At 39.8% G+C, this 27,070-nt stretch overlaps 1 protein-coding gene across 2 annotated transcripts in view; it reads left to right on the top strand.

Moving 5' to 3' along the window:
• The window catches only part of snx29 (sorting nexin 29), a 141,712-nt gene that overhangs the window by 102,008 nt on the left and 12,634 nt on the right, over positions 1 to 27,070 (top strand). For both annotated transcript variants that reach the window (XM_082543241.1, XM_082543240.1), the window contains one exon: positions 15,911 to 16,051. In XM_082543241.1, the coding sequence (XP_082399367.1) occupies positions 15,911 to 16,051 (141 nt within the window). The remainder of the gene's footprint in view (positions 1 to 15,910; positions 16,052 to 27,070) is intronic.

Below are 27,070 nucleotides of genomic sequence, written 5' to 3'. Positions count from 1 at the left end.
CTCCCTGTGGAAACGGCTTTTGTTCTTAGACAGGTTAATGGATGGCCAAGGTTACTGGAGTCATTGTTGTTAAGGTGAGGCTGTTGTGGTGATTGAACACTGAGCCAACAGTCTTAAAGACCTGAGGGTATCATGAGGAAATGGCAGGGGTCTCTTTAAATTACCCTCAAGCGAGTGCAAAGATTTTTTTGGGTCTTTTTTTCCTTCATTGTTGCACTCGCGCACACACTCATATGCTTGCAAAATTGAACCAATGATGCGAGCAATGAGCCATAGCCAAAGCTGGCTTTTGTAAGGCTTGGAGAGTGAATGGGATTTCAGAAGCCTGAGCCCGAGTTAGGTCACGGCAACCTTGTGGTGAAAATAAGCTCGCTAGGAGCTCTATACTGCTGCTAAACCCATCCAGAGAGGTGGAAGCGCTGATCTAACCATCGCATCTCATAGCGCGTCTGCCTCCTTGCTTCATTCTCACTGTCCTCCTTTTCAGCCTGCATATCTGTCTCACTCCCCCTGCCAGATTGCATACCATTATGACAGGGGTAAGCCTACTTGTACTCCATTTTCGTCTTTGCATGTCCTCAGAGCCCCTTTTTCCCCCCTCCAAGATTTCTAAAATGACTTCCATCTGAAGTGTGGTACGGCCATTGGACAGACAGACAGAGATGAAGAGAGAGACTGATGGATTTGCTCCATTATAAGTTGGGTTCTGCTCTTTGTGCGCCTCTGGGCCTTTATTCTTCCATCATTCCGTCCCTTTACTTTCCCCTTCTGAACTCATAATGAGAGAATTATACCGGCCGTGGCAAATCACTGACTCGCTCCCACACAATCCCAACAATAGAGGCTATTAAAAGAGAATGAGAGAACGCATGGTTTGCACACCGGCAGCGAGCACAAGCGGTGATTTCTGTGTGCGCGTGAACGTCTGTGCTTTTCATTACCTGTGTATCCTGGACCAGCATTGTGTTGTGAAAAGAGCATCAGTCAGAGGCTGATGAGGAACTCTCCTCCAAAGAAGTGTCTGTGCTGGCTGCTTGTGTGTTATGGGATCCTTGTGCTTGCAACAAGGCTGTCAGCGAAAAGTAGAAGAAACAAACACTCTGGGAAAGACATCTTAGAACTAAATGTAAGGTATTTGCCTCTGGAGATGGCGGTGTCAGTGGTTTGGTAAATTGGTCCGCCACTTTTTGTCTGCGGCTTTCATTGGACTGTTTTTTCTTTTCTTTTTTTTTTTGTAATGGAGAGACTGCTGTTACATTTAACAATGCCAGATACATCAGAGTAGACGGATTAAAACGTGTGGACCCAGGCAACCAAATACCTGCAAAACTAATGGCGCACCTTTGTCATTGCTGAAAGCACTAACTTTGTGGATTCTTCACTGGTTGCCTAGTTACGGGTCCTGACCAAGAAATGTTCAGGGACATAACACCCTATTGATCTTTCAATTCAAAAAAAGTTACTGTGCCTTTTGGAGATATTACTTAGGCCAGATAAAATAAGTGTTGTTGTTTTCAATGCAGTTCCACAAATTAATCTAATAGGATGTAATAAAGATGTGTCATGATGGGTCAGGGTATGAGAGCAGGGGCTATAGAGAAATAACAAATTCATCGCATGCATTGCATTGGGACATTCTGACAATCATATTTGTTCTCTTGCAGTCTGTTGTGCAATCTGTGAGGTATCAGATGATGCAACGTGCTGCACACTACGACTGTGCCATACTATGCCTCTTTTTGCAATAAAGTTTTTAACACATCATTTTCATGGCAAAGTGTGACAAGAGTGAAGCTGGGAAGCTTTTAGCCTTAGGTTAGGCGCCATAGCTCATTTTTTGCTCACATACAATAAAAGATAAAAGCCTTGTGCCATTTAGCTCAAAAGTATTTTATGTTATTTCTTGTCAGACACTCTAAAGTAGTCCTGCTGAGAAGCTTGCTGCTGTCTGATGGGAGCTTTCAGTTTGTTGATTATGAGGCGTCATACCTGTGGTGTAGATGAAAGATATGGTCTTTGTATCACAGCAGCATTTACCTATGATAAAGTTTTATCTGCTAACAAAGCAGAAACGGGTATTATCATCATGAGCTGACTTTTTTTCAGTAAAGCAATAACTTCAGTAAATTTGCATGGGCTGTGACATATAATTGCGAAAGCTAGTCTGGGACCTTTCCAACCAAAATGCTGAAAATGGGAAGTTACACCTCAGTTTACATCAAAAGAAGGAGAAAAGTTGCATAAAAGGAGCTTTTTAAACACCACTTTTGTAACTCCAAAGGCAAGAAGATTCTTAAGTTGTTTTTTTTCTTGGGGTTTTAGCTGGAAATAGTCCAACAAATGCACCGTTCACTTCAAAGTTTTTGAATATAGCCCCTCATCATCTTCCTTTCCAAATCTCTTTTTAAAAATTGCTCTTTCTGCTTTCCTCTCCTTTGCTTTATTATCTATCTGTTGTTCTTTTTCTTTTCATCAGTCTTGCTGTTTTACTTTTCCTCCAATTACTATTTTTCTCCTTTACTGGTTTAATCCTCTTTCACCTATTAATTTTCTATTCATTGATTCTAGTGCTGCTGAAGTCCAGGACAAAATGCTTGGGATCTTTCCACCTCCACAGCAATTTGATACTAATGCATCATAATTTTAAACTCATACAACTTCCCAGATGAGACAAAGATAACATGAACAGGGGGGACGGCAAACTGACAAAACTGCAAAGTAGATGCACAGATGCCTACATCTGTGCGTCCATCCATAAACTCAAACACAATCCAGGCATCAAGAACAAATGTAGCATCCTGTAGTTTGAAGTGAGTCCAATGGAAAATGCTGGAGTTGAGAGCTGGTGTCTCCAGTCCGCGTTAGCCGTTTCACATATAGATTCAATAGATATACAGTATCTGCACATACAAGAGGAGCACGTCTCTTTGATCAGCCAAATGCTGCACCTATAATTGCAGTGCTGAAAACTCAGTTATCCTAATCTGACTGGAAACATCTACTGTTCTCTTCTTTCGTCTGTCCCTCACACTGTTGCTCTTTTTCCACAAAACGGCATTAAATTATGAATGAAATATATTTTTTGCAAGCAGCGAGGCTGTGTGTGTGTGTGTGTGTGTGTGTGTGTGTGTGTGTGTGTGTGTGTGTGTGTGTGTGTGTGTGCGTGTGTGTGTGTGTGCGCGTATGCACTCTAAGCCATCAGAGGTAATTTTATTCAGCAGAAGGTTCTGCCTGCTTCAGAGGTCTTGTGTATTTCTTGAGCTCAAGATAATTAGAAGAGGGTGTGATGGAGATGAGGTGTAGACTGTACACACCATAAGAAATGAGAAATAGTGTTGCTCTTTTTTTCTTTTTCTTTTTTTTTCCTATTAGTTGGGTAACAGGGAGGCTCGGATTGGGTCCACTGGTCATTGCTGCTCCACTCTCCTGGGTTGAAAAGCTGTTTTGCAGTTAAATTTACAGGCTTCTTTTCCTGAGAAGTTTTTAAACAGACCATAGCTAGTTAAAACTGCTTGAGCTACAAAGCTTGCTTTGCCATTTATGGCAACTGGAACTAATAAAACAGATCTCAAATGTCAGCAGATAAACAGCAACGATAATGCAGACACAACAATGCTAGACACTCAAAACATCGGTAAGTAAATATAACCTTACCTGCTTTGTAGTGCACTCAAAGCTAAGTTAAAGTGATGATACCGTTTCCATGCTGCCATCTGCTCCAGCCCTGTGTCTTCCCCCTGCTCTCTCTCAGCTTTCAAGTCCACTTTAAACTGTAACAAAGGCCAGAAAATGCTTAAAAATGATCCCAGAAAATACTGTTGATGGTGATAAATTACAGATTACGGTTGTTAGTTAACTGACCACATCGACTGTTAATCTGATTACAAGGGATGCATCTCTAAAAGTAATATGTAATTATCATTAAGTCCATTAATTTTACTGCAGTTCATTAAAGTTCATTAATTATATTTGTTATTATCTACTTTGCGTATGCTCATCTTCAAGCCTGTTCAAGCAGAGTCTCAATTACAGAAATAGCAGTTACATAAACCTTGTTTAACTTGCTTCTCTCAAAGACTTTAATGTATATAAACTATATAAATCAGCGCATCTGTGAATCTTTGATACGTCCTTGAAACTCTTTCAGATGTGTGCACAGCTGCCTTCAATGGACTGCTATCCCCCAGAGACATGCAAACTGGGAACTGTGTTAACACCTTTAATTTCTGTGTTATCCACTGGATATAGCTAGGAAGACTCATGGCTACTGAGCCGGCATGCCCTACATCCAGACCTGCTCCACGTGAGCAGCTCTGATTAGCCGGAGGCTTAATCTGCATTGCTGGACTGCTTTCCCTGTGCAGATGAGATAGTACATCCATATGTATTAATGTGATCTTTGAGCATGTGCAGATAGCTGTGCATGTTTGTTGGTGTTGCATTTAAAGACACATGAATATCGCTGATCATGAGCTTGCAGGATTTTTTTGTGTGTGTGTATTGTCACACACACACACGTATTGGACTCTGTATGGATGTGCACGTGAGTGATTATGGTTATGATAATGGCTGGTTGGTGAAAGAGCGAGATAACGGTTATGTTGATGATGGTAATGATGAATGTTTTACAAAGATGATGATGATAATTACAATCGTTGTCTTCGTCTTACATCCATCAGTCATAGATTAAACACCCTCGGGAAGACGCAGAGGCTGCTTTTGCTGCTGTACACTGCAGCACAGGCACCTCATCAATTTCAGCATCAGTGTAATTTACATTACATTTCCATTTTAGGCACTTAAGTTAGTGCTCTTATCCAGAGCATTTCACAGTGGGGAGGTTGAGCTTCAGTGTCTCATTCAATAGTACTTAAATAAAATGCATTTCTGTGGAAGGACACGGGCATTGGCAGGAGTAGGGATGAGGCTGTGACCTTCTGACTTGAGGGGGAGAACAGAAAATGCAACACCTGCATAATGCATAGGAAAAGAGTAAAACTGGAATTACCAGTTCGCCTCAACTAGAGCCTGTACAAATATCTTTAGATGGGAAAGGCAAAAGGTTTCTGGTGTAACGAATTAGGATGATTAATTTTCTCAACTTGCAGTTTTATTCGATTCAGTTTTATCTGCACTAAACGTTATTTATCATAACTGCAAGCCCCCATGAAGGAGATTTACCTCTAGCTGTGCCTGTGGGTAGCGTCATTTGCAGGAGAAACTATAGGATGGAGTTTCCTCCTTGCTAAAACTGTCCAAACAAAAGATATTGTATCTCACAAAGATATTGTTGCACTTTTATTTGCAAAGATCAATCCACACACTGCTTTATGAAGGCAGTTCAGAATAGGCTGAATTTTTATTTTATTTTATTTTATCTTATCATACACCTCTTACTGTTTGGCTTGCACAGCACCTGTTTCTGGATTTAACCCTTATAAACATAGCAAAGCAACACTGAGTTCTTGAAAGGCACCCAGCAGTATGGGCTAAGCCCTGCTGCGGCACTTGATCAGTGACCTACCCGCCAATAAACACTTCAAAGTGTGTCTTTGCAGGTGGAAATGGGATGTGGGGGGCTGGGAACTTTCTCCCTGAGGGTGATGGGGAGGTTGGACTGATGGAAGGATTTGGATGGTGACGTCGTTTGGTGGAAGGAGTCAGAAGGGAATGTGGTAATCTCTGCTTTAGCCTCCAGATATCTGATTAGATCTCTGAGCTGGAACATAATTTGTCAGACTGCCTCATCTCCCTGCTTTCTTCTCCCCTGATAACCTCAATTTATATTTACACATTTATTTGTGTCTCCAGTTGTCTGCCGCTTCCTCTTGGCTCCATTTTCCTGATACTCCTCTTTCCCCTCCCCTCTTTTTTTGTCTCATTCAGCTCTAATTTGCACTGCATCATCCACTGCGTGGCCTATCCTTCAATCACTTGATCTCTGACTTCCTTACTATGCTGAAAACCCTTTCTCACAAACTGTCAGTGACTCATTTGTTCATGCGAGTGTATGTGTATGTGTGTGAGTGAGGAGTGGTGGTGGTGGTGTGGGACACACAAATACGAAGAGTGGGAGGGAGAGCGCTGACAGGTGAAGGAAGTGGGAGATGAAGAGAACAGCGTAAGGGAAGCAATTGTGATAAAAAGATGGCGATAATAGCTGCGGCATGTCCCATTTTCCTCCTGCTGTGGTGTCACTCAGTTTCTCCTGGGTAGTTTCCAACTTCGATGTTGAGTGCTCATATCTGGTTACCACCTGCCGGTTTTCGAGAAAGAACTTTAGCTGATTGCTCTGGTGATTAAAAAGCTCCATGTCTGACGTGTCGATGGCTGTTCTGTGTTGGGAATAGATCAATTCGGACTGGAAAACACGGTGGAATAATTCCTATAGGCCTTACGAGTCTTAGGTTACGTTTATGATGATAGCAAGAGTTTTACCACCTTATTACAGACCACACTGAGGCATTGTCATGTGTTATTACTTGCTTTTCGTGTCATCCGTTTTGATTTCATTTTGAATGTTTTGTTTCAGTTTTGTTTGTGCAGTTTTAGCTTGGCTAGCAAGGCGCATCCATAAGTACAGGACATGTCAGACTGTATAGATTAAGAAGAAGAATACAGAGTATACATACAAATGAAGGATGAGATGATTCGACTCTGTCTTGCATATGTTACTAGGCAAAAGTTTGTGCTATGATGCAATTTACTGTTGAAGTCAATTAATGTAGCTGTCCACCCACTGTAACACAAAACCAGGAGGTTTATTTTCCACTTCCAGGATGAAAGGTAATACCAGCGAGAGCACAGAATTAGACCTTGCTCATATTCAGCGATGGATTTAATCTGCTCTAATTAGTGGACTGATATCATCTCAACATGTAAAAACTGTATTCATATAAGTCCTGCTTATGTTGTCTTTGTATATGTTACACTTATGCTTTTTTCTCTGCTAGTTTTTGGTCGCAGCTTTTGTCCTGATAATCCTGAGTTATTAACTCATTCACTGCCATTGACGTCTATAGACGTCAATTACGTTTTTCAATGGGAGGGGCCAGAATACAACCTCGGGCAGCTTGTCAGTGAATTTTATTTTTTCATATATTTGTAAATAAATAGTTTTGATAAAACATAACCTTTCTCAGTGTTATTTCTGTTTTATAGAAGTGAAAAACTATTTTATATGTTAGAGGTGTCACAAAGCAAGAAATATTAGTGTCAAAGGCACTTTTCTGCTTGAAATGTATTTTTCACAAAAAGCTCGTTTTCTCCCTTTTTTTGGTCAAAACAGGCATTTTTGGTGGAACCCACCTCTCTTCTACAGCTGATTACTAAAGAATGGAAAATGGTAGAATCAAGCTTTTTTTTTTTTTTGGATGAAAGAAGAGAGTCTGTTCTTCATTTTGGTAGGTTCAGCGTTTATATGATCATAAAACACAGTTTTCTGTGGCTCTTCAAAAATGAGTAAAAATGCTCAAAAACCCTGGCAGTGGGGAGTTACCTGATTTGAAAATGGCTGGCAGTGAATGAGTTAATAAAACTCAATACTACATGTGGTCTCCAGGTGGAAACCAGAATGGAAGCAAAGCTCCATTAGCACCTAATTACACATTATAGCATATTTACTGTTTGTTTTTTAACCCAGATCAGAAGAAAGTACCAAAGAACACAGACTGTGTGCCCTTCCTCATGCAGATATCCGTTTGAAGAGTTTAATCAGGGTTGACTTTTTTTGGATACTGGAAACTGCAGTTTTTGGTTCTTGTGTTGTGCCTTTATTTTTCAGCTCTGAGGTTACTGCTTTTGTCACAGATGATTAGGCCTCCTTAAATCTTGGCTCATGCTGTTTTCAAGCTGCTACGATCCAATTTTCTATATGAATAATAGATCACAGGACCACTTGTGAAAGGGGTTGTTCCTGATGATAAATAGAGAGAATGGTCGCCGGTCATTGCCCTTGTCAGCTCTGTGCTTTATGAAGGCTTTATAAACCTTTGAACTCGTTCTTTTTGTTTTAGGACCCACAGCTTTACCTCGTTTGATTCACTCTCCCTGCTTTCATGTGTTGCTTGAGATGGCTATTCTGAGTTAAAAGTCTACAACTTTTTAAGCTGCTTTGTGCCATCAGTGTAAGTTTCGTCATACTTTTTGTCAACAACCTTTGTTTCCTGACAGAAACACGACGATAACTAAATAAAAACGAATGTACGAGCACAAAAACTGATGTAATGTACGGCGACTTTGGTCAGCGAATATAAACGAGACTCGTGGCAGGATGAGTTGGAAGTGATTCAATCCCAACTAATCTGCTTGTGCAGTAAGGTTAAATGCAAACATTTGATCAGGGAACTGTACAACTAGCTTCTGTGCTCCCTGTTTCTCATGAAAATGCAACAAATTTTGCATTTGATGTTAAGGAAACTAAGATGCTTTGTAAAGTGTTTGGAGCAACTGTCAGTAGAAAAAAAGACGGCAACTTTTATATTTTAGTCATCAAAAGCACGGTGGAATAGTGGTTGGCACTCTTGCCTCACTACAAGAAAGTCCTGAGTTCAACTCCACCATCTGACTAGTTCTGTATGGACTTTGTATGTTCTCCTCGTGTTTGCGTGGGCTCCACATGCAGTTTGATTAGGTTGCAGATGCTGCAATCCAACAAGTTTTAGCTTAGGTAATTTAGTTTTCCTAAAGCATCAATATGCTCTGTAGCAGATGGAAATGTGTTTGTGTCTTTGATTTGTCGAGTGATGTGACAGATAAATAGAAAACAGAACTGTTTAATATAAACCCCCTTTTTCCTTTTCCAGAGTTGCTTCAAACAGAGATGCAAGAGAAGCTCAGGTACTTGGTAAAATCGGTGGAAAAGCCTTCCCTGTGCAGGCGCCTTTAGTTTCAGTTATTATATTTTAATGAGAAGAATCCTACATGAAACACTGGCTTTGTCACATATTACCAGCTAATGGGAGCAACACAATAGTGGCTTATTGATGTGTGCACCGCAAATAAGAATTCTAGGAATATTTTCAATATTGTATGATGAAAACTTGTTTCCCCTCAATCTTTATGTCAGTTGCAAATATATACGAGCTCCTTCCAGTTTTTCAAGTTATCTCCTGTTGACTTTTCTCACTGAGGCAGCAAAGGTGCTTTGCTTCATCAGTTAATCCATGCAAATGAATATAAAGTGTACACAGCAGGCTGTTGGTCTTTGAGATAGCAGCTTTCTACACTGTAGCATCCTCTGCAGTGTTTCCTGACTCACGTTAAGCATTCTGGATTGATTTGCACCCAGAACAACTGGGTGCTAAAGGTGAGGAGAGCGTTGGCTTGTTTGGCAGTAATTCATGCATTTTTTCCATCAATGAAATGGCCATGTTTAAATGAAACCCAAATCAACAAAACTAGTTTTAAAAAACCAGGTAAATAAAATCTCTTATTAATTTTCTCACCACCTATTGCTTTCCGGGTCATTCATCAATCATTCAGTCAAACCTTAATTTCCCCATTTGATTGTGTGATCGGATCGTTTAATACAAACATGTCACATCTGGTCTAAACAGGTTAAAAGCAAACACACTCATCAAAGAGATGCATAGTTTATTTTCCATCCACACACCTCCGTCCTCTCTTAATCGTCACCATTTTTTTCCCTGGTCCTGCGTCTGTTTCCTTGTTTCTTGATTTTTGTTTTCGTAGTTGTCTAAATGTAGTTGCCCCTTGTCCTGAACATCTTTAGTTCCTCCTCCTCCTCCTCCTCTCTAATCTTTCACCAACATTCATCTACCTCCCCTTCACCTCCTCCTTATCTCTTCCTCGTCTGATTTGTTATTTCAGCGTCTAATTCTGCAGGATGCCAGCGCTCCAAAACAAACGCCTTTGCTGCATTCAAAGACAATAATCAGCCATTCACTACCTTCTGTTTGTTTTTGCTTCTTCTTTGATCCTTTTTTAGATAAACAAGTAACACAGATTCATAAATGGTTCTGTCTTATTATATGATCTCTTTGTTTTTTGAATTATGGCTGTTTAAATTGTCATTACTTATGAGTTTTCATTTCCGATTAACCTGTTTTCAAATTTTAACTGAATTAAAACTGGCTCAAGAACAGTTAGTTGTGCTTACTTTATAATTACGTGTCTTTTAAAAAATTGAAAGAAACTAATCACAGTGACAGAGCGCGATTAAATGAGACCAACCGTCCTGGAAAAGAATGTGGCAAACATAATAGAAATATGAACTTTCTGCAAGTTTATGCGTTCATATAGTGGAGAGACCCGTCTCCATTCGTAGAAACTTTCATTGGCCTCTGTTGATAGACCAAATTTTACCAGCTACCTTTGGGAGGTGGTGCTTTGAGTTCATCTTGTCATTTTAACTTATGAAGGTGATACAAACATCCTTTTGTTTAGTAGTCAATAGAGTACATTATTGAGATATTTTGCACAAAACCAAAGATGTGCGAACCTCATAATTATTTCAGCTGGAAAGATTAGGGCAGGATGTCAAAATCATTTTACATCGTGGGCCAGATACAGCCTGCTTTGACCTTATGTTGGAAAACATGAAGAAGAGCAGTGTGGACGGGGTTGGAGTCTTTGTCTGGCTGAGTATGACCCCCGAGGCTTATCTTTGATACCTCTGGGTTAAGGAATCAAGAAAAACATTACAAGCCATCCTCTGGGGACCATGAATGCCAGTCCACCCAATAGTCTGGACTTTCAGTCTGGGCCGAAGAGACCAGATTATATTGCTAACCTAGATGGGGGAAGGGCACATTACTCCTCTTTTCTCCATGGTCCTTCGCTGCTCTTCTCCCTTCTAAAGCCTCCAAATGGATTCTATTTTCTGCCTAATTGGGCAGCTGGTTAGGCCTGCAAGAGACTGGTGATAATATGAAACTCTGCTGCTTTTCCTTTGGTTTGAGCAAACCTCTTATTCTCCCCTTCTCAACAAACATACATCCACAAATATTTCATGACAGTCAGGTGTCTGTTGTGTCTTTCTGAGGCTTCAAAAGATTTGTTTCCTCTTTAGTTGTTTATTTTGTAAATTTATCATTAATTCATACAGTAACCGTGTAGCTTGCAGGTACTTGTTTTTTAATTAAAGCACTTTTGTTTGTTTGTTTTTTTCAACGTCTTTGTTACATCTGTTTTTGCTCAAAGCTATTGTAAATTGTATGTTTGCAGAGGCCACGTTATTACAGATCGATGGAGGTTCTGGGTCTGAAATGTGAAAAGGATGCAGAAATGCCTTAAACCTCTTTTTAAAGTGTTTTATTGGAAAAACAGACTTTAAAAGTTTGGCACATTTGATGTACGACCTTAGCAAACGCTGTCTTAGTTGGGTGTATGACCTCAAGTACTAGTGTTGAGTTAATGAGTAAGTAATGATAGCATGTTCATTTTGTACATGTCACCTCTACTGTCAGATCCACCTGTCCTTAGCCCATCACATCTGGTCTTAGTACACCAAGATGACCACAACCACCAGCTCAAGGCTTCACTTTGAGACTTATCCTACGAGTGATGTCAGGGTGGCTATGTCCATCTTTCAGAGCTTAAGTGTGAGCCGCTTAAGCTGCCTCCAAAAAACAGTGATATTCATGATGTCAGACATTGAATGAAAGCCATAATTAGCCATCTTTTCTCTGTGCCCTGTAGTTGCATATTGTTAAAATTGGAAATTGAGCAACAGGGCTTTCTCTGTGGGTCTCCTGTGGTGCTGGAAGATATAAGATGGAGAAATACATCAATTATCATCCGCACTTTCTGCATTTCTTAGCTGTGCTCACAGTTACTCCCATTTCAACCTGCTTGTTGGAATACCCTCAGGCTAAAGATCCAGTTAAATGTCAAGGAAAGAAATAGCTGCAATTATCTGTTCACAGACTTTGTTTCAGATCTTTGTTTCCGAAGGGTTTTCATAGTATACAAGGGCTCGTTTTCACAGGAAGATGTTCGGCTGTCAGCTACTCTGGATAAACTGCGGAAATGGTTCTGTCACTGTGTGCTGTTTGGATGTTCTAGATAATTTACGTTGTAAGAAACTTTGAATACGTTTTTGTGGATATGTGGACTTATGGGGACCTCAGACCAGCTTTCAGTCACTGAGGTGTCTGTTAAAGGGGATGCTAATGAATAAATGGAAGCACATGGCAGCCTTTTGACATACAAATGTTCTGGAAAAATACAGTGCACAGCGAGATTCACTATATAAGCATAGTGAAAGTTGTTTAGCAGTGACCACGCTTGTGGTGAATGTTAAAAAGAGTCTAAACAGCTGTGAGAACACCGTTAACCATCAGCAGTGTTCACACTTTCTGTAGACGAACTGCTCTTGATTTGAAAATTAGATAAATAAGTAACACAAGTTATTTATGTGAATTAAACACAACCTTAAAGTACACAGGATAATGGCAGCAAACTTGAAAAAAAAAATGCTAATATATTTGTGTACGAATAATAATTTCTAAAAAATTAGCATCTGTCCAGAGAAAAATGTGTTTCAAGTGCATATAGTTCCCAAAAAGTGGGAATTCCAGGCATAAACAGGGAACTTTCTCTACCTGCACCAGTGAGAGTACGCAAAGATGTGAAGTTATGGTTGTGTTAAGAATTATGAATAATGCTCGCACTTTTTAGCCTGTTTCTCAAGGCAGAAGCTCAAAGCTGGGAGTTTAATACTGAGGTAACTGAGTTAATTTTGTTGGTATATTCAGCACACCGAATGGATTTTAGTACTAACAAAAAAGTCTTTCTTATGCTTTTGCAGCCAAATGCTTTTTCTTTCCTTTTTGTGTTGACCCGCTGAGGGCGTATTTTTATTAAGCGTATTATTATGTTTTCTCAGATATTCTTTTAAGCCATTCAAATACTGACAATAGGACTGCGTCCATCACAGTTAAGCTTTCAGGAACAGCGCAAACCCATCAACTCTCTTCCACAAGGTCTATCTGAATCATCATTAAAGGCCACGTCACTGTTTGAAAACTGGTTTTATTGGAGATATCAAACCACCAGTGCTCAAACATTAGGGATACAATTTAGATGGTGCCAAGATCTTTGTTGGAGATAATGAGAGAGATTTGTGACCTGTCAAGGGAAAGGAGCTGGTAGCTGTGTGCAAAGGCTAATGCGTTGCCATAAATAAGTATGCCAATGAGACGCTGTAAAGTGGATTAAGCTTCACACAGCCATATGTAAGGAGCATGTGATGGCTGAGAAACTGCACAGATTCTGTCGTCTCGCATGATATGGGTTACATGCTCAGCCCTGTTAGTTGTATTAGTTCCCCACCTCTAATATTTATGAGGCTATTGTGTAAGGAAAGCGGTCATGCTGAGAAAGCTGGGCTAGGACACCCGATATGTTGGGTGTGCTCAAAGCACAGTTTAAGTCGTTTGTATTCTTCACTCATTTTCCAACATGTATGTGTTAGAATCAATACGTACTTGAACTTCTATACTTGAACACATTATGTCAGCAAAAGTAGTGACAGTGAGCAGGTACTAGAAACTAGCTCATCTAATGCAGAGTAGCTGTTGTTGTTGATGTGCGATTAATTACACCTGTGTTTTTCCCATCAGCTGTCAGAATATCTACCGTAAACAAAAAGAAGACCTGTACAACGTCAAAGCAGCTTTAATGTGTCTTGAATAAGGACGTCATCATGCCCCAGTTTTGTCAGCTGAGTCTCCATCATCCACTTTGATCAACGCACACACACAATTAGACCGTACTGTATCGGGGCAGTGCTTCTCTGAACTTGCAAAAGTGAAGTTGGTGGAAACTTAAATGTGCTTCTGTAGGTCAGATGTGAAGTGCTGAGATGACAGGTCTTCGGTCCATTAGTGGCCTTGTCTTCTTCCATCTTGTCATGAACCACTGTCACTTACCAGATTTAGGTCGTTGCTTGTGCACGGCTGCTCTCCACACAACAAGCTGCTTAAACAGAACCTTGACCAACTAGTTTTTATTGGGGATACAATGTATTAAATTCATATTTTTTGTAAGCATATTATCACACTAGTCAGTGATTGTGCTGTAGATGAAATCAATTAACAAAGTGAAGGAGATGGAGTCATAGTGTGATATTTATCATTTATATCTTTTGTAATGAATTAAATGCTATTTTTAAACAATCATGCGGTTTTAGTTAAAGTTTACCTTTATAACTTTAACCCTGTCTAGACCTGCCTATTACTGTTGCTGAGATATTCACCATGAAACATTCTGGAGAGCTTCAGCTGCTGGTTTGCTCTTAATGGCTGTCAAAAGTGCCACATTTTCTTATGTTTGTTATGTAGTCTAGACTGCACGGTAGCATCCATGCTGACAAAAGTTCAGTGGTGTAAAGCAAATGTTGCCTCAAAGTAAAAAAATTCTGTCATTATCTGCTCCCTCCTTTGTCTGTCAAACCACCTTTGAAGCCGACATGAACAAAATGTAGAAAGATTTCCTGTAGCTGTAAATCAGTCTGCTAATCACAGACCTAGAGTTAGTAAGCTGAGTTATGTAAATACAAAGTTTACATTAAAGATAACCATCAATGTATAGTACTCTGTAAAATGTTTTCATTTCTTTATATCTGCTCTGAAGGAGTCTGTGGTGGTCATGAACAGTAGTTCTCCTGATTTTCTGAAGGTCTTTCAGAGTTAAGCCACTTAACACTGACCTATAAATCATTTAAGCATAAAAATAGCACCTAACTCAAAGGATAATTCAGTGTTGTCTAGACGTGACAGACAAACAGTTTTAAATGATATCTTTAGTCTTTTGTTACTAGCAGCATCTTGCAACGATACAATTTGTTTCCATTTCTACAGTCATCGCAACAGAACAGAACACAAGGCAGCCAACATCCAAAGTAGCTTTGAATGTCCTCCAAGAAGTCTGGAGAACTCTTCCTGAAGACTAGTTAAAGAAATAAATGTGTTCAAATTATTCAAACTCTGTTTTTGCATGATAAGCTGTTACTTCTGTGTATGTTTTTCCACGTTTCAATGACAAACTGAACCCATTTCCAGTTTTCCTAGGAAAATATGAAGAATACTTGAAAATGTGAGGTGGCTCAAGACTTTTGCACAGCATTGCAGCGTGGATGTTTCTACTCGGGGTTTCTCCATTTTTAAGGTCGCCTCAGTGTTCATTATCATTTTAACGTACTCTATCACAGCTTTTATACATAAAAGCGTGATTTCCATTATGGACACATTCAGTATTATGTGGGTTTGAAAGGGACGCGGTTCATTATTGAACCACAGTTTGGGCGTTTGTTGATTTGCTTGGCAGTGGGGGGGCTATGCTGAAGTTCATTTGGTGGATTTTTAAATCAGTTTCTGTTTTCATATACTTGAATCAAAGCTGTATTTTTTGTGGTAGGCCACTTTAAAATTGAATTTTCAAAAGCTGTTCTGCTCTTTCTTTTGTCTCTGTGCAGTCGTTTTCTGCTGTGAAAATGGAAGCCGACTCCCCCTCTTTCTTGTAATAGGCTCATCTTTTCTTTTCTTTCTGCTCCCTCTATCTCTCGTGAGTCTGAATAAAGCAGCTAATGGCGCATAGAAATGGTGACTGCACAGCTACGTCTATAGACTCTTTCTGTTATGTGCTGCAATATGTAAGTGAAAATACACATTTACAAGGGTTATTGTAAAGCACCGTCAAGAGCCTGATGACCAATATGTGAACTGCAGAATGGCTGTTGCATAACAGCGGGTCGTTGGTGTGTTTGACATTTTCAAGAATATCGAAATTAGGTTACATATTATAGTGTTGTAACTGAAATTAGATTTAATTATAGATGGAGGTCCTAAACTGTATATCGAACTTTTGAAAATCAGGACATGCTAATCTAACTTATCTTTGTGTTGATACTGATGACAACCATGGTGATGTGTCTGCATGTCTTCAGGTGTATATCCGCATCCTGGACAATGAGTGGAATGTGTACAGGCGTTACACCGAATTCAGGGAGCTCCACAATCATCTGAGATCACAGTTTCCTCAGGTGGACACCTTCAACTTCCCACCCAAGAAAGCCATAGGGAACAAGGTGAGCTGATAGTAAATCTAATGTGTGTCTTTGTCTCACTGTCAGCCACCTCAACCCTCGCTCTGTCTCTCACTTACCCACTTCAGCAATGATGAATTGTGTGTCCCTGCTAAGCTGTTTGGTAGCTGAAATGTCCAGTTTCACTTTGTTAATCATTGCTAAGTTGCCTCTGATAAAACTGTTGTTCACATCTGTCCATAACTTTTTCAATAATCCTGCAAACAGACGCACAAATAATACCAAGCAACAACCAAAAAAATCAATTACAGCAGAGCTGCAGAAGAACCCAACACAACCTGTTACAGAAACACATCACAGCAGAATCACAGAGAAACGTGCAACAAATGAATCGCAAGCAAAAAAAAACAAACCAGAAAAACTGAACTCTAAACATGTCTGTCAATATGAATCTTCAAAATTTGTGAATTGAACTGAGCTAAAGTGTAAGCATATAAAAATATCAGAAGCATGACATTTCTCCCTCCAAAATATTCTTAAACCAAAATGAAGAAGACAATAAAAACTGTACAAATAATAACAGCTGTTTATCATAAACAATTAAAGTGCATATTTACTATAAATCCAGAAAACTGTGTTTGTCTGTCATATGAAAAGGTGACAGACAAGTGTGATGTGGTCAGTGCAGTATGATACAGTATGATGTGGATCGGCTGCTGTTAAGAAATACAGGCAGTGTGTTCTTGGCCTCTTAAACAAATGTGTATTTTTTGTTTCAGAGAATCCAAATAAAATCCCAAACAAATTCATTTGATTATAGGAAGCACTCCTACTGAAATATATTTCAATATATTGTGCATTAAACCCCATAAAAGAGGTCTTTCCTTGCATAATGTTCATAAAATTTTATATCAGACTGTAAAAACTGATTGGATCCTTTTAAGATGGTAAGCTCTGTAGAGGGGAAAAAGGCAACCTTAACAACCACATCAGTTTATCACTCCTCCTCTTTTACCGGTTTCATCTGCTTGCCTGGGTTCTCAAAGCTTGTGTCCCTTCTGTCTGGTTGGAGAGCCCCCACCTTTCTCCTCATCGCACCATTCCCTTACTCTTCTTCATCCTGTTCTCCACTGTCTGCCTACAACCTTTGGGGGATAATTTGGCTCTGACCTCAATTCTGTGGCTGGTTGGATTTAGTGCTGCCACAGCCAAAACGATGCGGTGTGACTTCCCACCTTCAAAGACGGCGCACTTTCATGGATAGAAAGCAGACCGAACGCTGTGTTTGCAGGCACTGCATATGTAAGAAGAAGCAGGAGGCCATCAGTGTGTGTGTGTCTGTCTCACATTGTGATGTGGTATCATGTGGAAGTGCACGTGTCTATCAAAGGCCTTGACAGTTGGTGTCATTGTGTTCTGGAAAGCTCTTTGAAAGCCCATTACAGTGCAGTCTGTGTGAATTATTGGTTTTTACCACCTCCTGAAAGTCGCCCATCATGACAGAAAAAGTAGTCCAGGCTTTGTTACACTCTGAGCACGTTTTAAAGCAGGGACACCACTTTCTTCTCGAAGAGAAACACATGCTTCCAAAAAAGTTCGGATGGTAGATGTCAAGAAAAACAGAATGCAATGACTTACATATTGTTTATTACCTATATTTAATTGGAAGCAGCACATGAGTAGAAATGCTTTTGTTTCTCTTTCAACAACTGTGAATCGACATAGAGACGAATTAGTGGTTCACACACTACAGAACTCCAATGCTTGGATTTTATCCCCATTTTATTATTTTGAATTTGACACCAGCAACCAAAAAGTTGTGTCAGAGCAGATCTTTCTCACTCTGTTACCGCGCTAATGTTAAAATACTTCTAGAAATTGTGAAAGCATAGTCCTTTAGGCTAAAGAGGAAATGGCTCAGTTGGTATCGGCACACAAACGCCAGGGAGGGTGTTACTGGACTCGGTGCGGTAACTCTCATATGTGTGAAGATTTTATGAACACCGAAGTTTTTGGAGCAACATATACTGCATATCTAGGCAGAATTTTTTAGGAAATGCCAAACCTAGTTTCTAAATGTGTTCCAACAGCAGTGAAAGAGTGCAGGTGCTAAACTGGCCTGGCTGCAGTCCAGACTTCTTACCCATTAAAAGAAGTGTATTATGAAGCAAAACAACGAATGCAAGACGGCTTCATTCCCGTATTACCATGTGCCCAGCCCAGTTTTAAAAAAAAAAAAGTGTTTTCTGGCATTGTTGATTTAAAATGAGCCTTTATTTAGTCACAAATCCAGCATTTTCTATGTTGCCGTTGGATTATTTTGAATCAGATATGCAGTTTAAATGATTTGCATATATAATATTCTGTTTTTATTCAAAATCTGAAAGTCTTTGACCTTTTGCTTGCATTAAATGTAGTTGTTTCATATTAGTTACATTTTGTTTGACCTCTGTTATGTCTGTAAATTTCATTTGATTTGACCATTTATGCTAAAATCCGGTGTTCCAGGCACAAAGGTTGGGAGAGGAAACAGAGTTCAAAGTCTTTGGTCTTGACTAAAATCAAATGCAGCAGCAGGCGGAGGGATGAACCGCTTCAAAATATGATAAATATTAAGTGGTTGTTAGTGTTTGTGTCTCTGTGTACAAGCAAAGCAGAGAAACAACAAAATGTGTGCGTGTGTCTGCGTATGTGTGCGAAAGTAAGTGCATGTAGTTTGTATATGGCATTTAGTTGTGTATTTATTGTGTATTTGTTCCTGTGTACCTGGTTGTATCAGTAAGCAGCAGGCCTGCCGTGTTGAGTTTCCCTGTTATTTCAGTCCAGTGAGCGTTTGTTTCTGGCTCCCTGGGAGTACTTTGTAGTTTTTGTATCAGTGATGACCTCAGGTGAAGTACAGAGCAGGGCTGCTTTTGAAAACAGGAATGGAGTATATCAGCGCGTTTACTCAAACTCACACCCTGGATTGAATAGTTCCAAATTGAAATAAGAAAATATACTGTAAGCTGAAAAAAGATGTTTCTTCTGGATACATTTTGTTCTAGTTGAAGTTAAATATATCATAAAATGAATCATATATTGAACAGAGATTGGTGTGACTGTACAATCATGTGCTTGCTTAGCTGTAGCACAGTTTTCTACATGGAGTTGTCATAAGGCACATGACTTACTATAAAAAGTCATGTGCCTTATGTCTAACCCCCTCATAGGTACATGTGTAGCATTAATCAGCATTTAAACCGTATTTGTTTATGGTTAATGAAAAAAAGAACAAATTAATAGATAAGAGCTTAATATGTGTACATATAAAATGTATCAGTATCCAGCTAGCTAGCAGAAACATTGGGCTTAATCTCCTAATATGGTGTGAGGTGAAGTAGCTGTCTGTCCTGTGGTCAGAGCATCTGGCTTAAAGGAAGCTGTAAATCTAGCTGAAATGTAAAGATTATGTAAATGTTTTGCAGTGTCATTTCTTGGGGATGACATATAATAATTTACCCCTCTGAGTCATGTGTCATTATTGGTGATTACCCTAACTCAATGCTATCAGAATATGTAGTTTTACTTTATTAAAAAACAGTTGTTTTCCCAGAACAATTGGCTATGGAGGGATTAAATGTCCTAAGCCACATGCATGGAAGAAAAAAACCTGAACTTCATTCCTACAGTGAGGAGATCCTTGGTCCTTTATGCTGATGGGGGCATTTTGGCCTTTATAGTTCACGTTTAGAACTTTAATACTCTAATGAAACATTTCTATTCTGATGGGAATGATATATTCTAGCATAACAGTGCTCCTATCCATAGGGCACTGAATAGACCACCTTGCATTTAGCAGACAGATGCTTTGCCCTCCAGACAAGCCCCAGAGGCCTGAAAAATCAATGTCAAGGTGTATTAAAGCTGTTTTGGATGCGCGTGGAGGCACCTTACTCTAAGACAGCGTATTGTAGTTTGTCCTTTAATTTGTCTCCTGTCTGTTTACAATGCCAGGACTTGATTGAAACGCGCATTCACAAACGCTGCCAGTCCATCTGTTTTTCCTATTGTCTGTTGTGCTTTTAGTCTCATTCAAGGGTTCCACCATCACAGACACACTTTGCAAATCCAAAGCGGACTTTGATACATACACACACAGAGCCTCACACCATTATATCCAGCTAATGATGGAGAAATGTTAATGTTAGGAATAGGGTACTTGGTGTGTTGCAAGGGAGAGAGAAGGAGAAAGACCTTCAAAAGCGCTTTATCTGCACCGTGAATATGCGCTCTGCTGTGGTTCGCTGTGTTAGGGATGAAACACAGCGGCTGTCAGTGAATATCAGGTAACAGAGGAACTGGGTGAATACACACCCCTTACTAACTGTATTACATGGCTCCTACTCTCTGTTTCATGCCTGTTAACAAGAGCGCACATAAATGCACACACGTGACTGACATTTCAGAGAGACACGTTTCTGAAGTTGTCAAAGAACATCAGCTACGCTATGGATTTATGTTTGCAGGGAAACTTATGGACGAGTTTTTGATACATACTTCTATCATGTAACAGCTAACCCTGCATGTGCAAGTATGTGCCTGGCTTTTTGGGCAGTTAAACTAGCACCCTGATTGGACCACTTATGTAACTTTCATCTGCATCACATAAATCATGTGGTTTTTTGTTTTTTTTTTTGTCTCATTTAAATGTGATCACTGGCTTTTTCCTGTCCAATGTCAGGCTGCAGGTGGGTCATTACTCTCTGACATAATCACTTTAAAGATTCACTGTACAGTGAATAACAGAAGGTTACTTGATGAATGCCTCTTACTTCACTAAATTAATTACTCTAAAGCTTTTACATGTAAGTCCTACCTTTGCGTCTTTGTTCTAACAAGGTCCCAAGGAAACGCAGGATTGATGAGGCCAGGAATAAACAAAATAAAGACTGTAATTACATCCTGGTTACATTTAAGTTGCATAACTCTGACTCAAAGTCTGTTAAAGTAGGCAAACCTAATGCAGTAGGTTTTTTGGTGTCTTCAAGAGATCATTGATTATGGCAAACATTAATTAGAGATTTTAATATTGTTCATGGTATCTTCACCTTTAGTGTCAACACCCAAAGTCAGTGCTAGTTTGGACCTGATCAGTCTTTGTTTTCATTCTGTGTCTCTTCAGTCCTGTTATTGAGCTAATGCGACACCCCCACCGCCCACTCTTGCATCTGCATATGCTTTAGGTGAGACTGTCCAGCTGTTTAACTAAGTAAAACAGAAGATGTAACACACATGCACGCTCTCTGCTTATGACAGCCTTTAAACAGCTGATTTGTCAGGGACCAGCCCACGCTTATAGCCTAAGTGTTCCCTGTTCATGTCTGTCAGCTTCCTCCTCCCTTCTGCTAATGTTGAGGCACAGAGGAGGCAGAGTGATGACATCAAAGAGACATTATTATCAGACCCCCAAATCTTTTTTTCTTTTTGGTTTGTTTTTCAGGGCTCAAACAGTCCAGGGGTGAAATAGTTTCTCTACAGCAGGGAATTCACAAATATTTTCCATAGGAAGGTTCAAAATATGTACTTTTATAGGATATAAACTGTAAACTGATTTACTTCTGAGGTTCAGCACCTTCACAGTTTTGGGAATTTTCTGAAACGAGTAAACCAACATGCTTTGCCTGTTATTTCTGGAAGCGTAAATGAGCACGAGCCCATGAATGCCTTTGAGGAAAAGTTATCCTAAAGTTTGCACCCTTTGAAGAGCTATGAAAACTTTTCCTGCAGATGAGGTCAGAAAACAGGTCTGATAATTGTCAGGGTAGCTTGTTTCAAGCGTACCCTGGCATTAATAGTAGGATAGTTCCCCTGTGGTCATTGAGCATTATCAAAGTACTAAGAGAGCAGTAGAGGTGGGTAGTCACTTTTAATCCTACAGTCTGTCAAGATATGCACACAGCACTACACTGGTTATTAGAAAGGCAATTAAAAGCTTTAAGAGTATCTCTAAAGTGTAACTTAAGAGCTCCTTAAAAGCTTAATTTTTGATTATATTCACTGTGTACTCAAAGGTGAAGGAGTGTACTCTGAAGCCACTGTTGTGCATGATTAGAAGTGCAACAGAGCTGAAACTTTGAACCAGAGTACACAGATTTCATGTGTGCTGCTGATTAATGGCACTGAATCACCTACAGCATGGGGTAGGTGGGAGATGTGGTGTTTCTCTGGCATCAAATGGTTTAAGTGATTTTTAAGTATCCTGTGTTCCTCCTGCAACTAAAACCATGCAAGCGGTCTCTTTATATTGTCCATGACCTCTGTTGATGCCAAATGTATTCAGCTCCTTGCTTATGTATAAAAACTACATCTTTAAGATACAGCTGTGAAGTTATGGGTCACGCTGGGTTTGGTGAGCATACCTCAAATCTGCAGCAGATATTAGCCAGGTCATGAGCTTTACTCATTTATAGCAGTGTGATACATTAAAATGCACAAAATGCTAAAACAGTCTGATGTGAATTCAAGGGTGTGAACAGTGATCACAATCATTCAACGTTTGTTTAGGTTTCCTGAAAGTAGCATGGCCCTTGGTGGCGGTTGGCCCATCTATGCATACGGTGACAAAAAGTGAGTAGAGTGCCGAGGCCGGCCTGATTAATTAATCAGAAACTACACAGTGAATTATTAACAAGTCTTAGTATGTTGTGCTCGCATATTATGCAATATGCATGTTATATGCTTTTAATTATGACAAAGGAGACGTTGTGAAGGTCTTGCATGGGCATTCTTGAATTGCATGCGATGTTTTATTCATGATCCGGACCCGTAGTTTTGAGAGTGTTTAAACAAGGCATCAAGAGAGAAGCCTCTTCAGCCCCACTGTGGTCCAGTGTGGGCTGACTTTGTGGAACATTTTGACCTTGTTTTGTTGCCAGCATGTACCACTGCTGTCCTTTCTCTTAATTCAAGTGGACTGCAGGCTAAATCAGAGCCCAGGTTGATGTTCTTCTTTAATGTGATGACTAAGGGTAGCTCATTATGATAATTTTTTTTGTTTCACCTGAGTAGGTAGTGCTGAAAAACCTTCTTTTCCAGGAAATACCTGATAGACACAAAGTGCCAGATGCTTTCAAAGCACTGTGTTTAAATGTTGCTTCTAATAACTATGCGAATTGCTGGGAGAAAAAAACGGCATTGCCTGAGGCTTCTATCATATAAAGTCCTTAAATCTGCCCTTTCTCTCTTTAAAAGGGGGGAAAAAACCACAGCAGGAATTTATTTCATTGTAAACACAGTAATTCGAGATTCTCAAGCAGGATCGAAGTCTTGGTCAAAGGCATTGATTTTATCTCAGGGGGGTAAGAATGTTTGATACCGTAGGGTGTAGTTACTTTTCACTTCTAAATGAGTTTTTCTGTTGCCAGGCAACATTCCGTCGTTCCGACTATCTATTTAGAGTTTTTTTCCTTCCCTCCTCCAGACTTGAATACCGAAAAGCTGGCAGCAAATTTACAGAGTACTTGTGGAGACCCTGACGCATATGTGACTACTTTACACTTCTGTTCCATTGGCAGCTCCTGTCTCCTGCTTATCTGTCTCTCTGGGAGGTGACATTTAGCTGTGCTGTGTGTACATATGTGTGCTATATATTCAGCTTTTCCGTCTGTCATTACACGACCATTTCATAATCCCCGATCGGGGCAGATCGGCGTAGATGTCCAGCGAGAGGATGCAGAATGCAGAATTCCAATAACAAAAGATCCAGTAAACTGAATTGCAGGGCAACAACATCCGCTTGATAAGACAGAGGGAAACAGACAGGGTAGGATTACAGATGACAAAGAAAAGCAGAGACGGACAATACACAGAAGGCTAATCAGGGGTGTATAATCCTGCAGGTGAAGTCAATGAGGCAGTAGAAGTAAATGCAAAACACAAGAGTGGAAGGCCTAGCAAAGCAAAGCAGCAGACGAATAACAACCACACTGGAACAAGGATCCATAGAACATGCATGAACGTAACAGAAGGTGGAACCACAGAAGGGACTCCACAAATGTAAAACATGAACTAGATCTACGAGTTGAGAAGAGCTAAAGGCTCAGCAATGAATGAAAATCAAAATAAACCATAAATAACACTAAGAATCAAATAAACAACAAGGATTACATCTAGGGAAAGTGACAGTTAAATGTTAGCTAGTGCTGCTATTATAATGTCATGTATCTAGATTGCACTTTAAGACCATGTTGTTGAGTCGTTATGGCTCAGTAGTGGGAATTTGCATTTGCATTGCATTTTCTGACACAACCCCAATTTCTCCTGCAACAAATGACTTTAGAGACTTATTAATGGACATTGCTTGAGTTAACTACCACAGCAGAGAAGAAACAAGGGTTTAATGTTGACCATGAAAAGGACAGAAACAGGGTCGTTACTGCACTTACACTTTAGCTAATCTAACTAAATGTTTTAAGATCGCAGATCACTCACTCTAAGTCTTTGTCAGTTCTTATATCAGCTACATCATCAGTGGCGGGAGCAGTCAGATGGGAAAAGTTTGCTTTGTAATATGTGGCTAACTACAGGAGTAAGAAGATGAGGGTTGTCCTGGTTTTGCCCTCAAAGAACCAGCTAACAGCCCAAACAGGAAATATATGGGCCAGCCGTAGTGTCACACTGACTTATACACAGTTGAAGTTTACAAGGCATCTCTGCTCTTTATCACAGAAATGATATATGAAGGTGTAGTTATTGTTTCACTTGGTTAACTTATTCATGTGAATTAGCATGGCATTAGTTTAGTGCTGTGGTGGAACGAGCCACAGATGTCGATGTGTCGGCGCTCTGCACTGAGCAGTTAATGAAGCTGTAATGTTTTGCAGTGTTTGTGTTGTAGCAGTTGTACTATAACTTGTGGGCTTTGAAGAATCTCATTTTGGGCGACATCAAAATGTAAAATCATTTTTAAAAATCAGATCTGTCTTTTGATTTCATGAATGCGAGTCCTTCGGACCATAGAAATGAAAATTGTTGCTGTCTCCCCTTTTATGTAAATAAGGAATTTAAAATGAAGGCAATGCCAAGATGCACGACTAGTCTTTTATTCTAGATGTACCAATCCAACGTGCTTCATAATATCTAGTGAACAGATGTTCTATAACATACAAAAATGCAAAATCTTAGTTTTGACTTTACTAAACAGTCGGTCTTGCTGCTTCTTCTTTTTTCCATCTTGATTGAACAGTCTGTGTGACACACAGTATAAAGCTTAGAACTGAGATGCTCATAAAACATCACCTTTATGTTTATATGTCCTTGTGATATCACACGAGTGTAGTAGTGTGGGGGAGCAAGTAAAGAGCAGTGTTATGATAGCAGGAGGTAAGAGGACAGATTTAAGAGGACAGCATCTGCCTTGTACCAGCATCAGTATGCCACAGTAGTTTCTGCTCTGCCCTCTTGTTCATCTCTGCAAACAAGACACAGCACCTGGCCTCTCTTTAAACTTCTGTTTTTCCACAAGAGGATGAGTCTGTCATGATGTCCATTAGTGTTATTACTGCTCTGACATCCGTGAAAGCAGGCAGGGTGTCCCTTGTTGTGTCGACATAGCATGAAACCCGTGCTGGCATGCACAGCCTAATCTGACACATCAGATTTACCCGCTCTTACCCCCGTCTGCTTTACCCAGCATGCAGCTGAGTTTAGTTATCCACTCCCACTCTGCTGAACTTACATACTTATCCTCTATTTGGGGCTACAATGAACTTTTTTTTAAAGTTCTCTCTAGCTGTTGCCCTGCATATCATCTACCTAACTTTTGTAGGTTCAGACAGGAAAAATTTGAAAATGCTGCACCGAACGCAGCTCATATCCTCCCACAGAGGATGTTTCTTGTCACCACATTTACAGTGTTTATTGCAGTGATTTATACAGTTACTAACTCAGCACAGAGAAAAGTGCTGATGATTTTCTTTAAATTGTTTTAAGCCGAGCAGTGCTAGACCTAAAGAGGTCCTTTAGTATTTGCTGCCTGTATGAAATATGCAATAATAGTGTACTATTCAAAGTTCAGCTTAGCTTGGTTATTATTACTGTTGCCATTCTGCTGTGACTCAAGGCTAAAAAGACTACTGGTAGAAATGTAGAGATTTTAGTAATGATTAATGATTGAAATAATAATAACTAGTTGTTGTTATCCAACCTTTAACATCTTCATTCTAAACATATTTTACCACAGGACTGTCAAACACGAGGCCCAAGGGCCAGAATCATCCTGGCAAACACCGTAATTTGGTCCACTTCATGGCTTTGAAGGACTTTATAGTTCCTACTGTATTTTTTAATTGTAAATTTTTTTATTGTATTGTAATTTTTTGCAACTTTTGATCCCTCATGGTCAATCATACAACACCAAGCCAACAACGAAATAGATAAACAATCAAATGACAGGAAAGTTTCTGTTCCTGTTTTTGTTTTTTGTTTTTTCTATGGGACTACAGGAAAAAAAGGACATTTTCTGTGACATAGCAAAAACGCTGCCAGAACTTTTCCTGTAATTTTACTCATTTATTATTTCTGAGAAATTAAGCCCAAGGAGTTGCTGATCAATTTCTTTCTGTGCTACAACAGGATTTCTTTGTGAGTAGAAAAATCTTGAAAAATCTGAGGGATTAAATATGTAGGTGAACTTCTTTATGCTGACAGAGAGGTGAGTTTCAGTGGTCCCCATTTAAGGGCGATCGTGGCTCAAAGAGTTGGCAGTTCGTCTTGTAACCGGAAGGTTGCCGGTTCGAGCCCCGGCTCGGACAGTCTCGGTCGTTGTGTCTTTGGGCGAGACACTTCACCTAACGCCTACTGGTGATGTCCAGAGGGGCCGATGGCGCGATATGGCAGCCTCGCTTCTGTCAGTCTGCCCCAGGGCAGCTGTGGCTACAACTGTAGCTGCCTCCACCAGTGTGTGAATGTGTGTGTGAATGAATAGTAGAATTGTAAGCGCTTTGAGGGGTCCTGAAAAGCGCTATATAAATGCAATCCATTATTATTATTATTATCATTATTATTATTATTAAAATGAGCTTT

The sequence above is a fragment of the Aulonocara stuartgranti genome (genome assembly GCF_965226115.1).
Source record: "Aulonocara stuartgranti genome assembly, chromosome: 8".
In the NCBI taxonomy this organism is placed as follows: Eukaryota; Metazoa; Chordata; class Actinopteri; order Cichliformes; family Cichlidae; genus Aulonocara; species Aulonocara stuartgranti.
The sequence above is the reverse complement of the archived record's forward strand: the minus strand, read 5'-3'. Positions and strand labels throughout refer to the sequence as shown.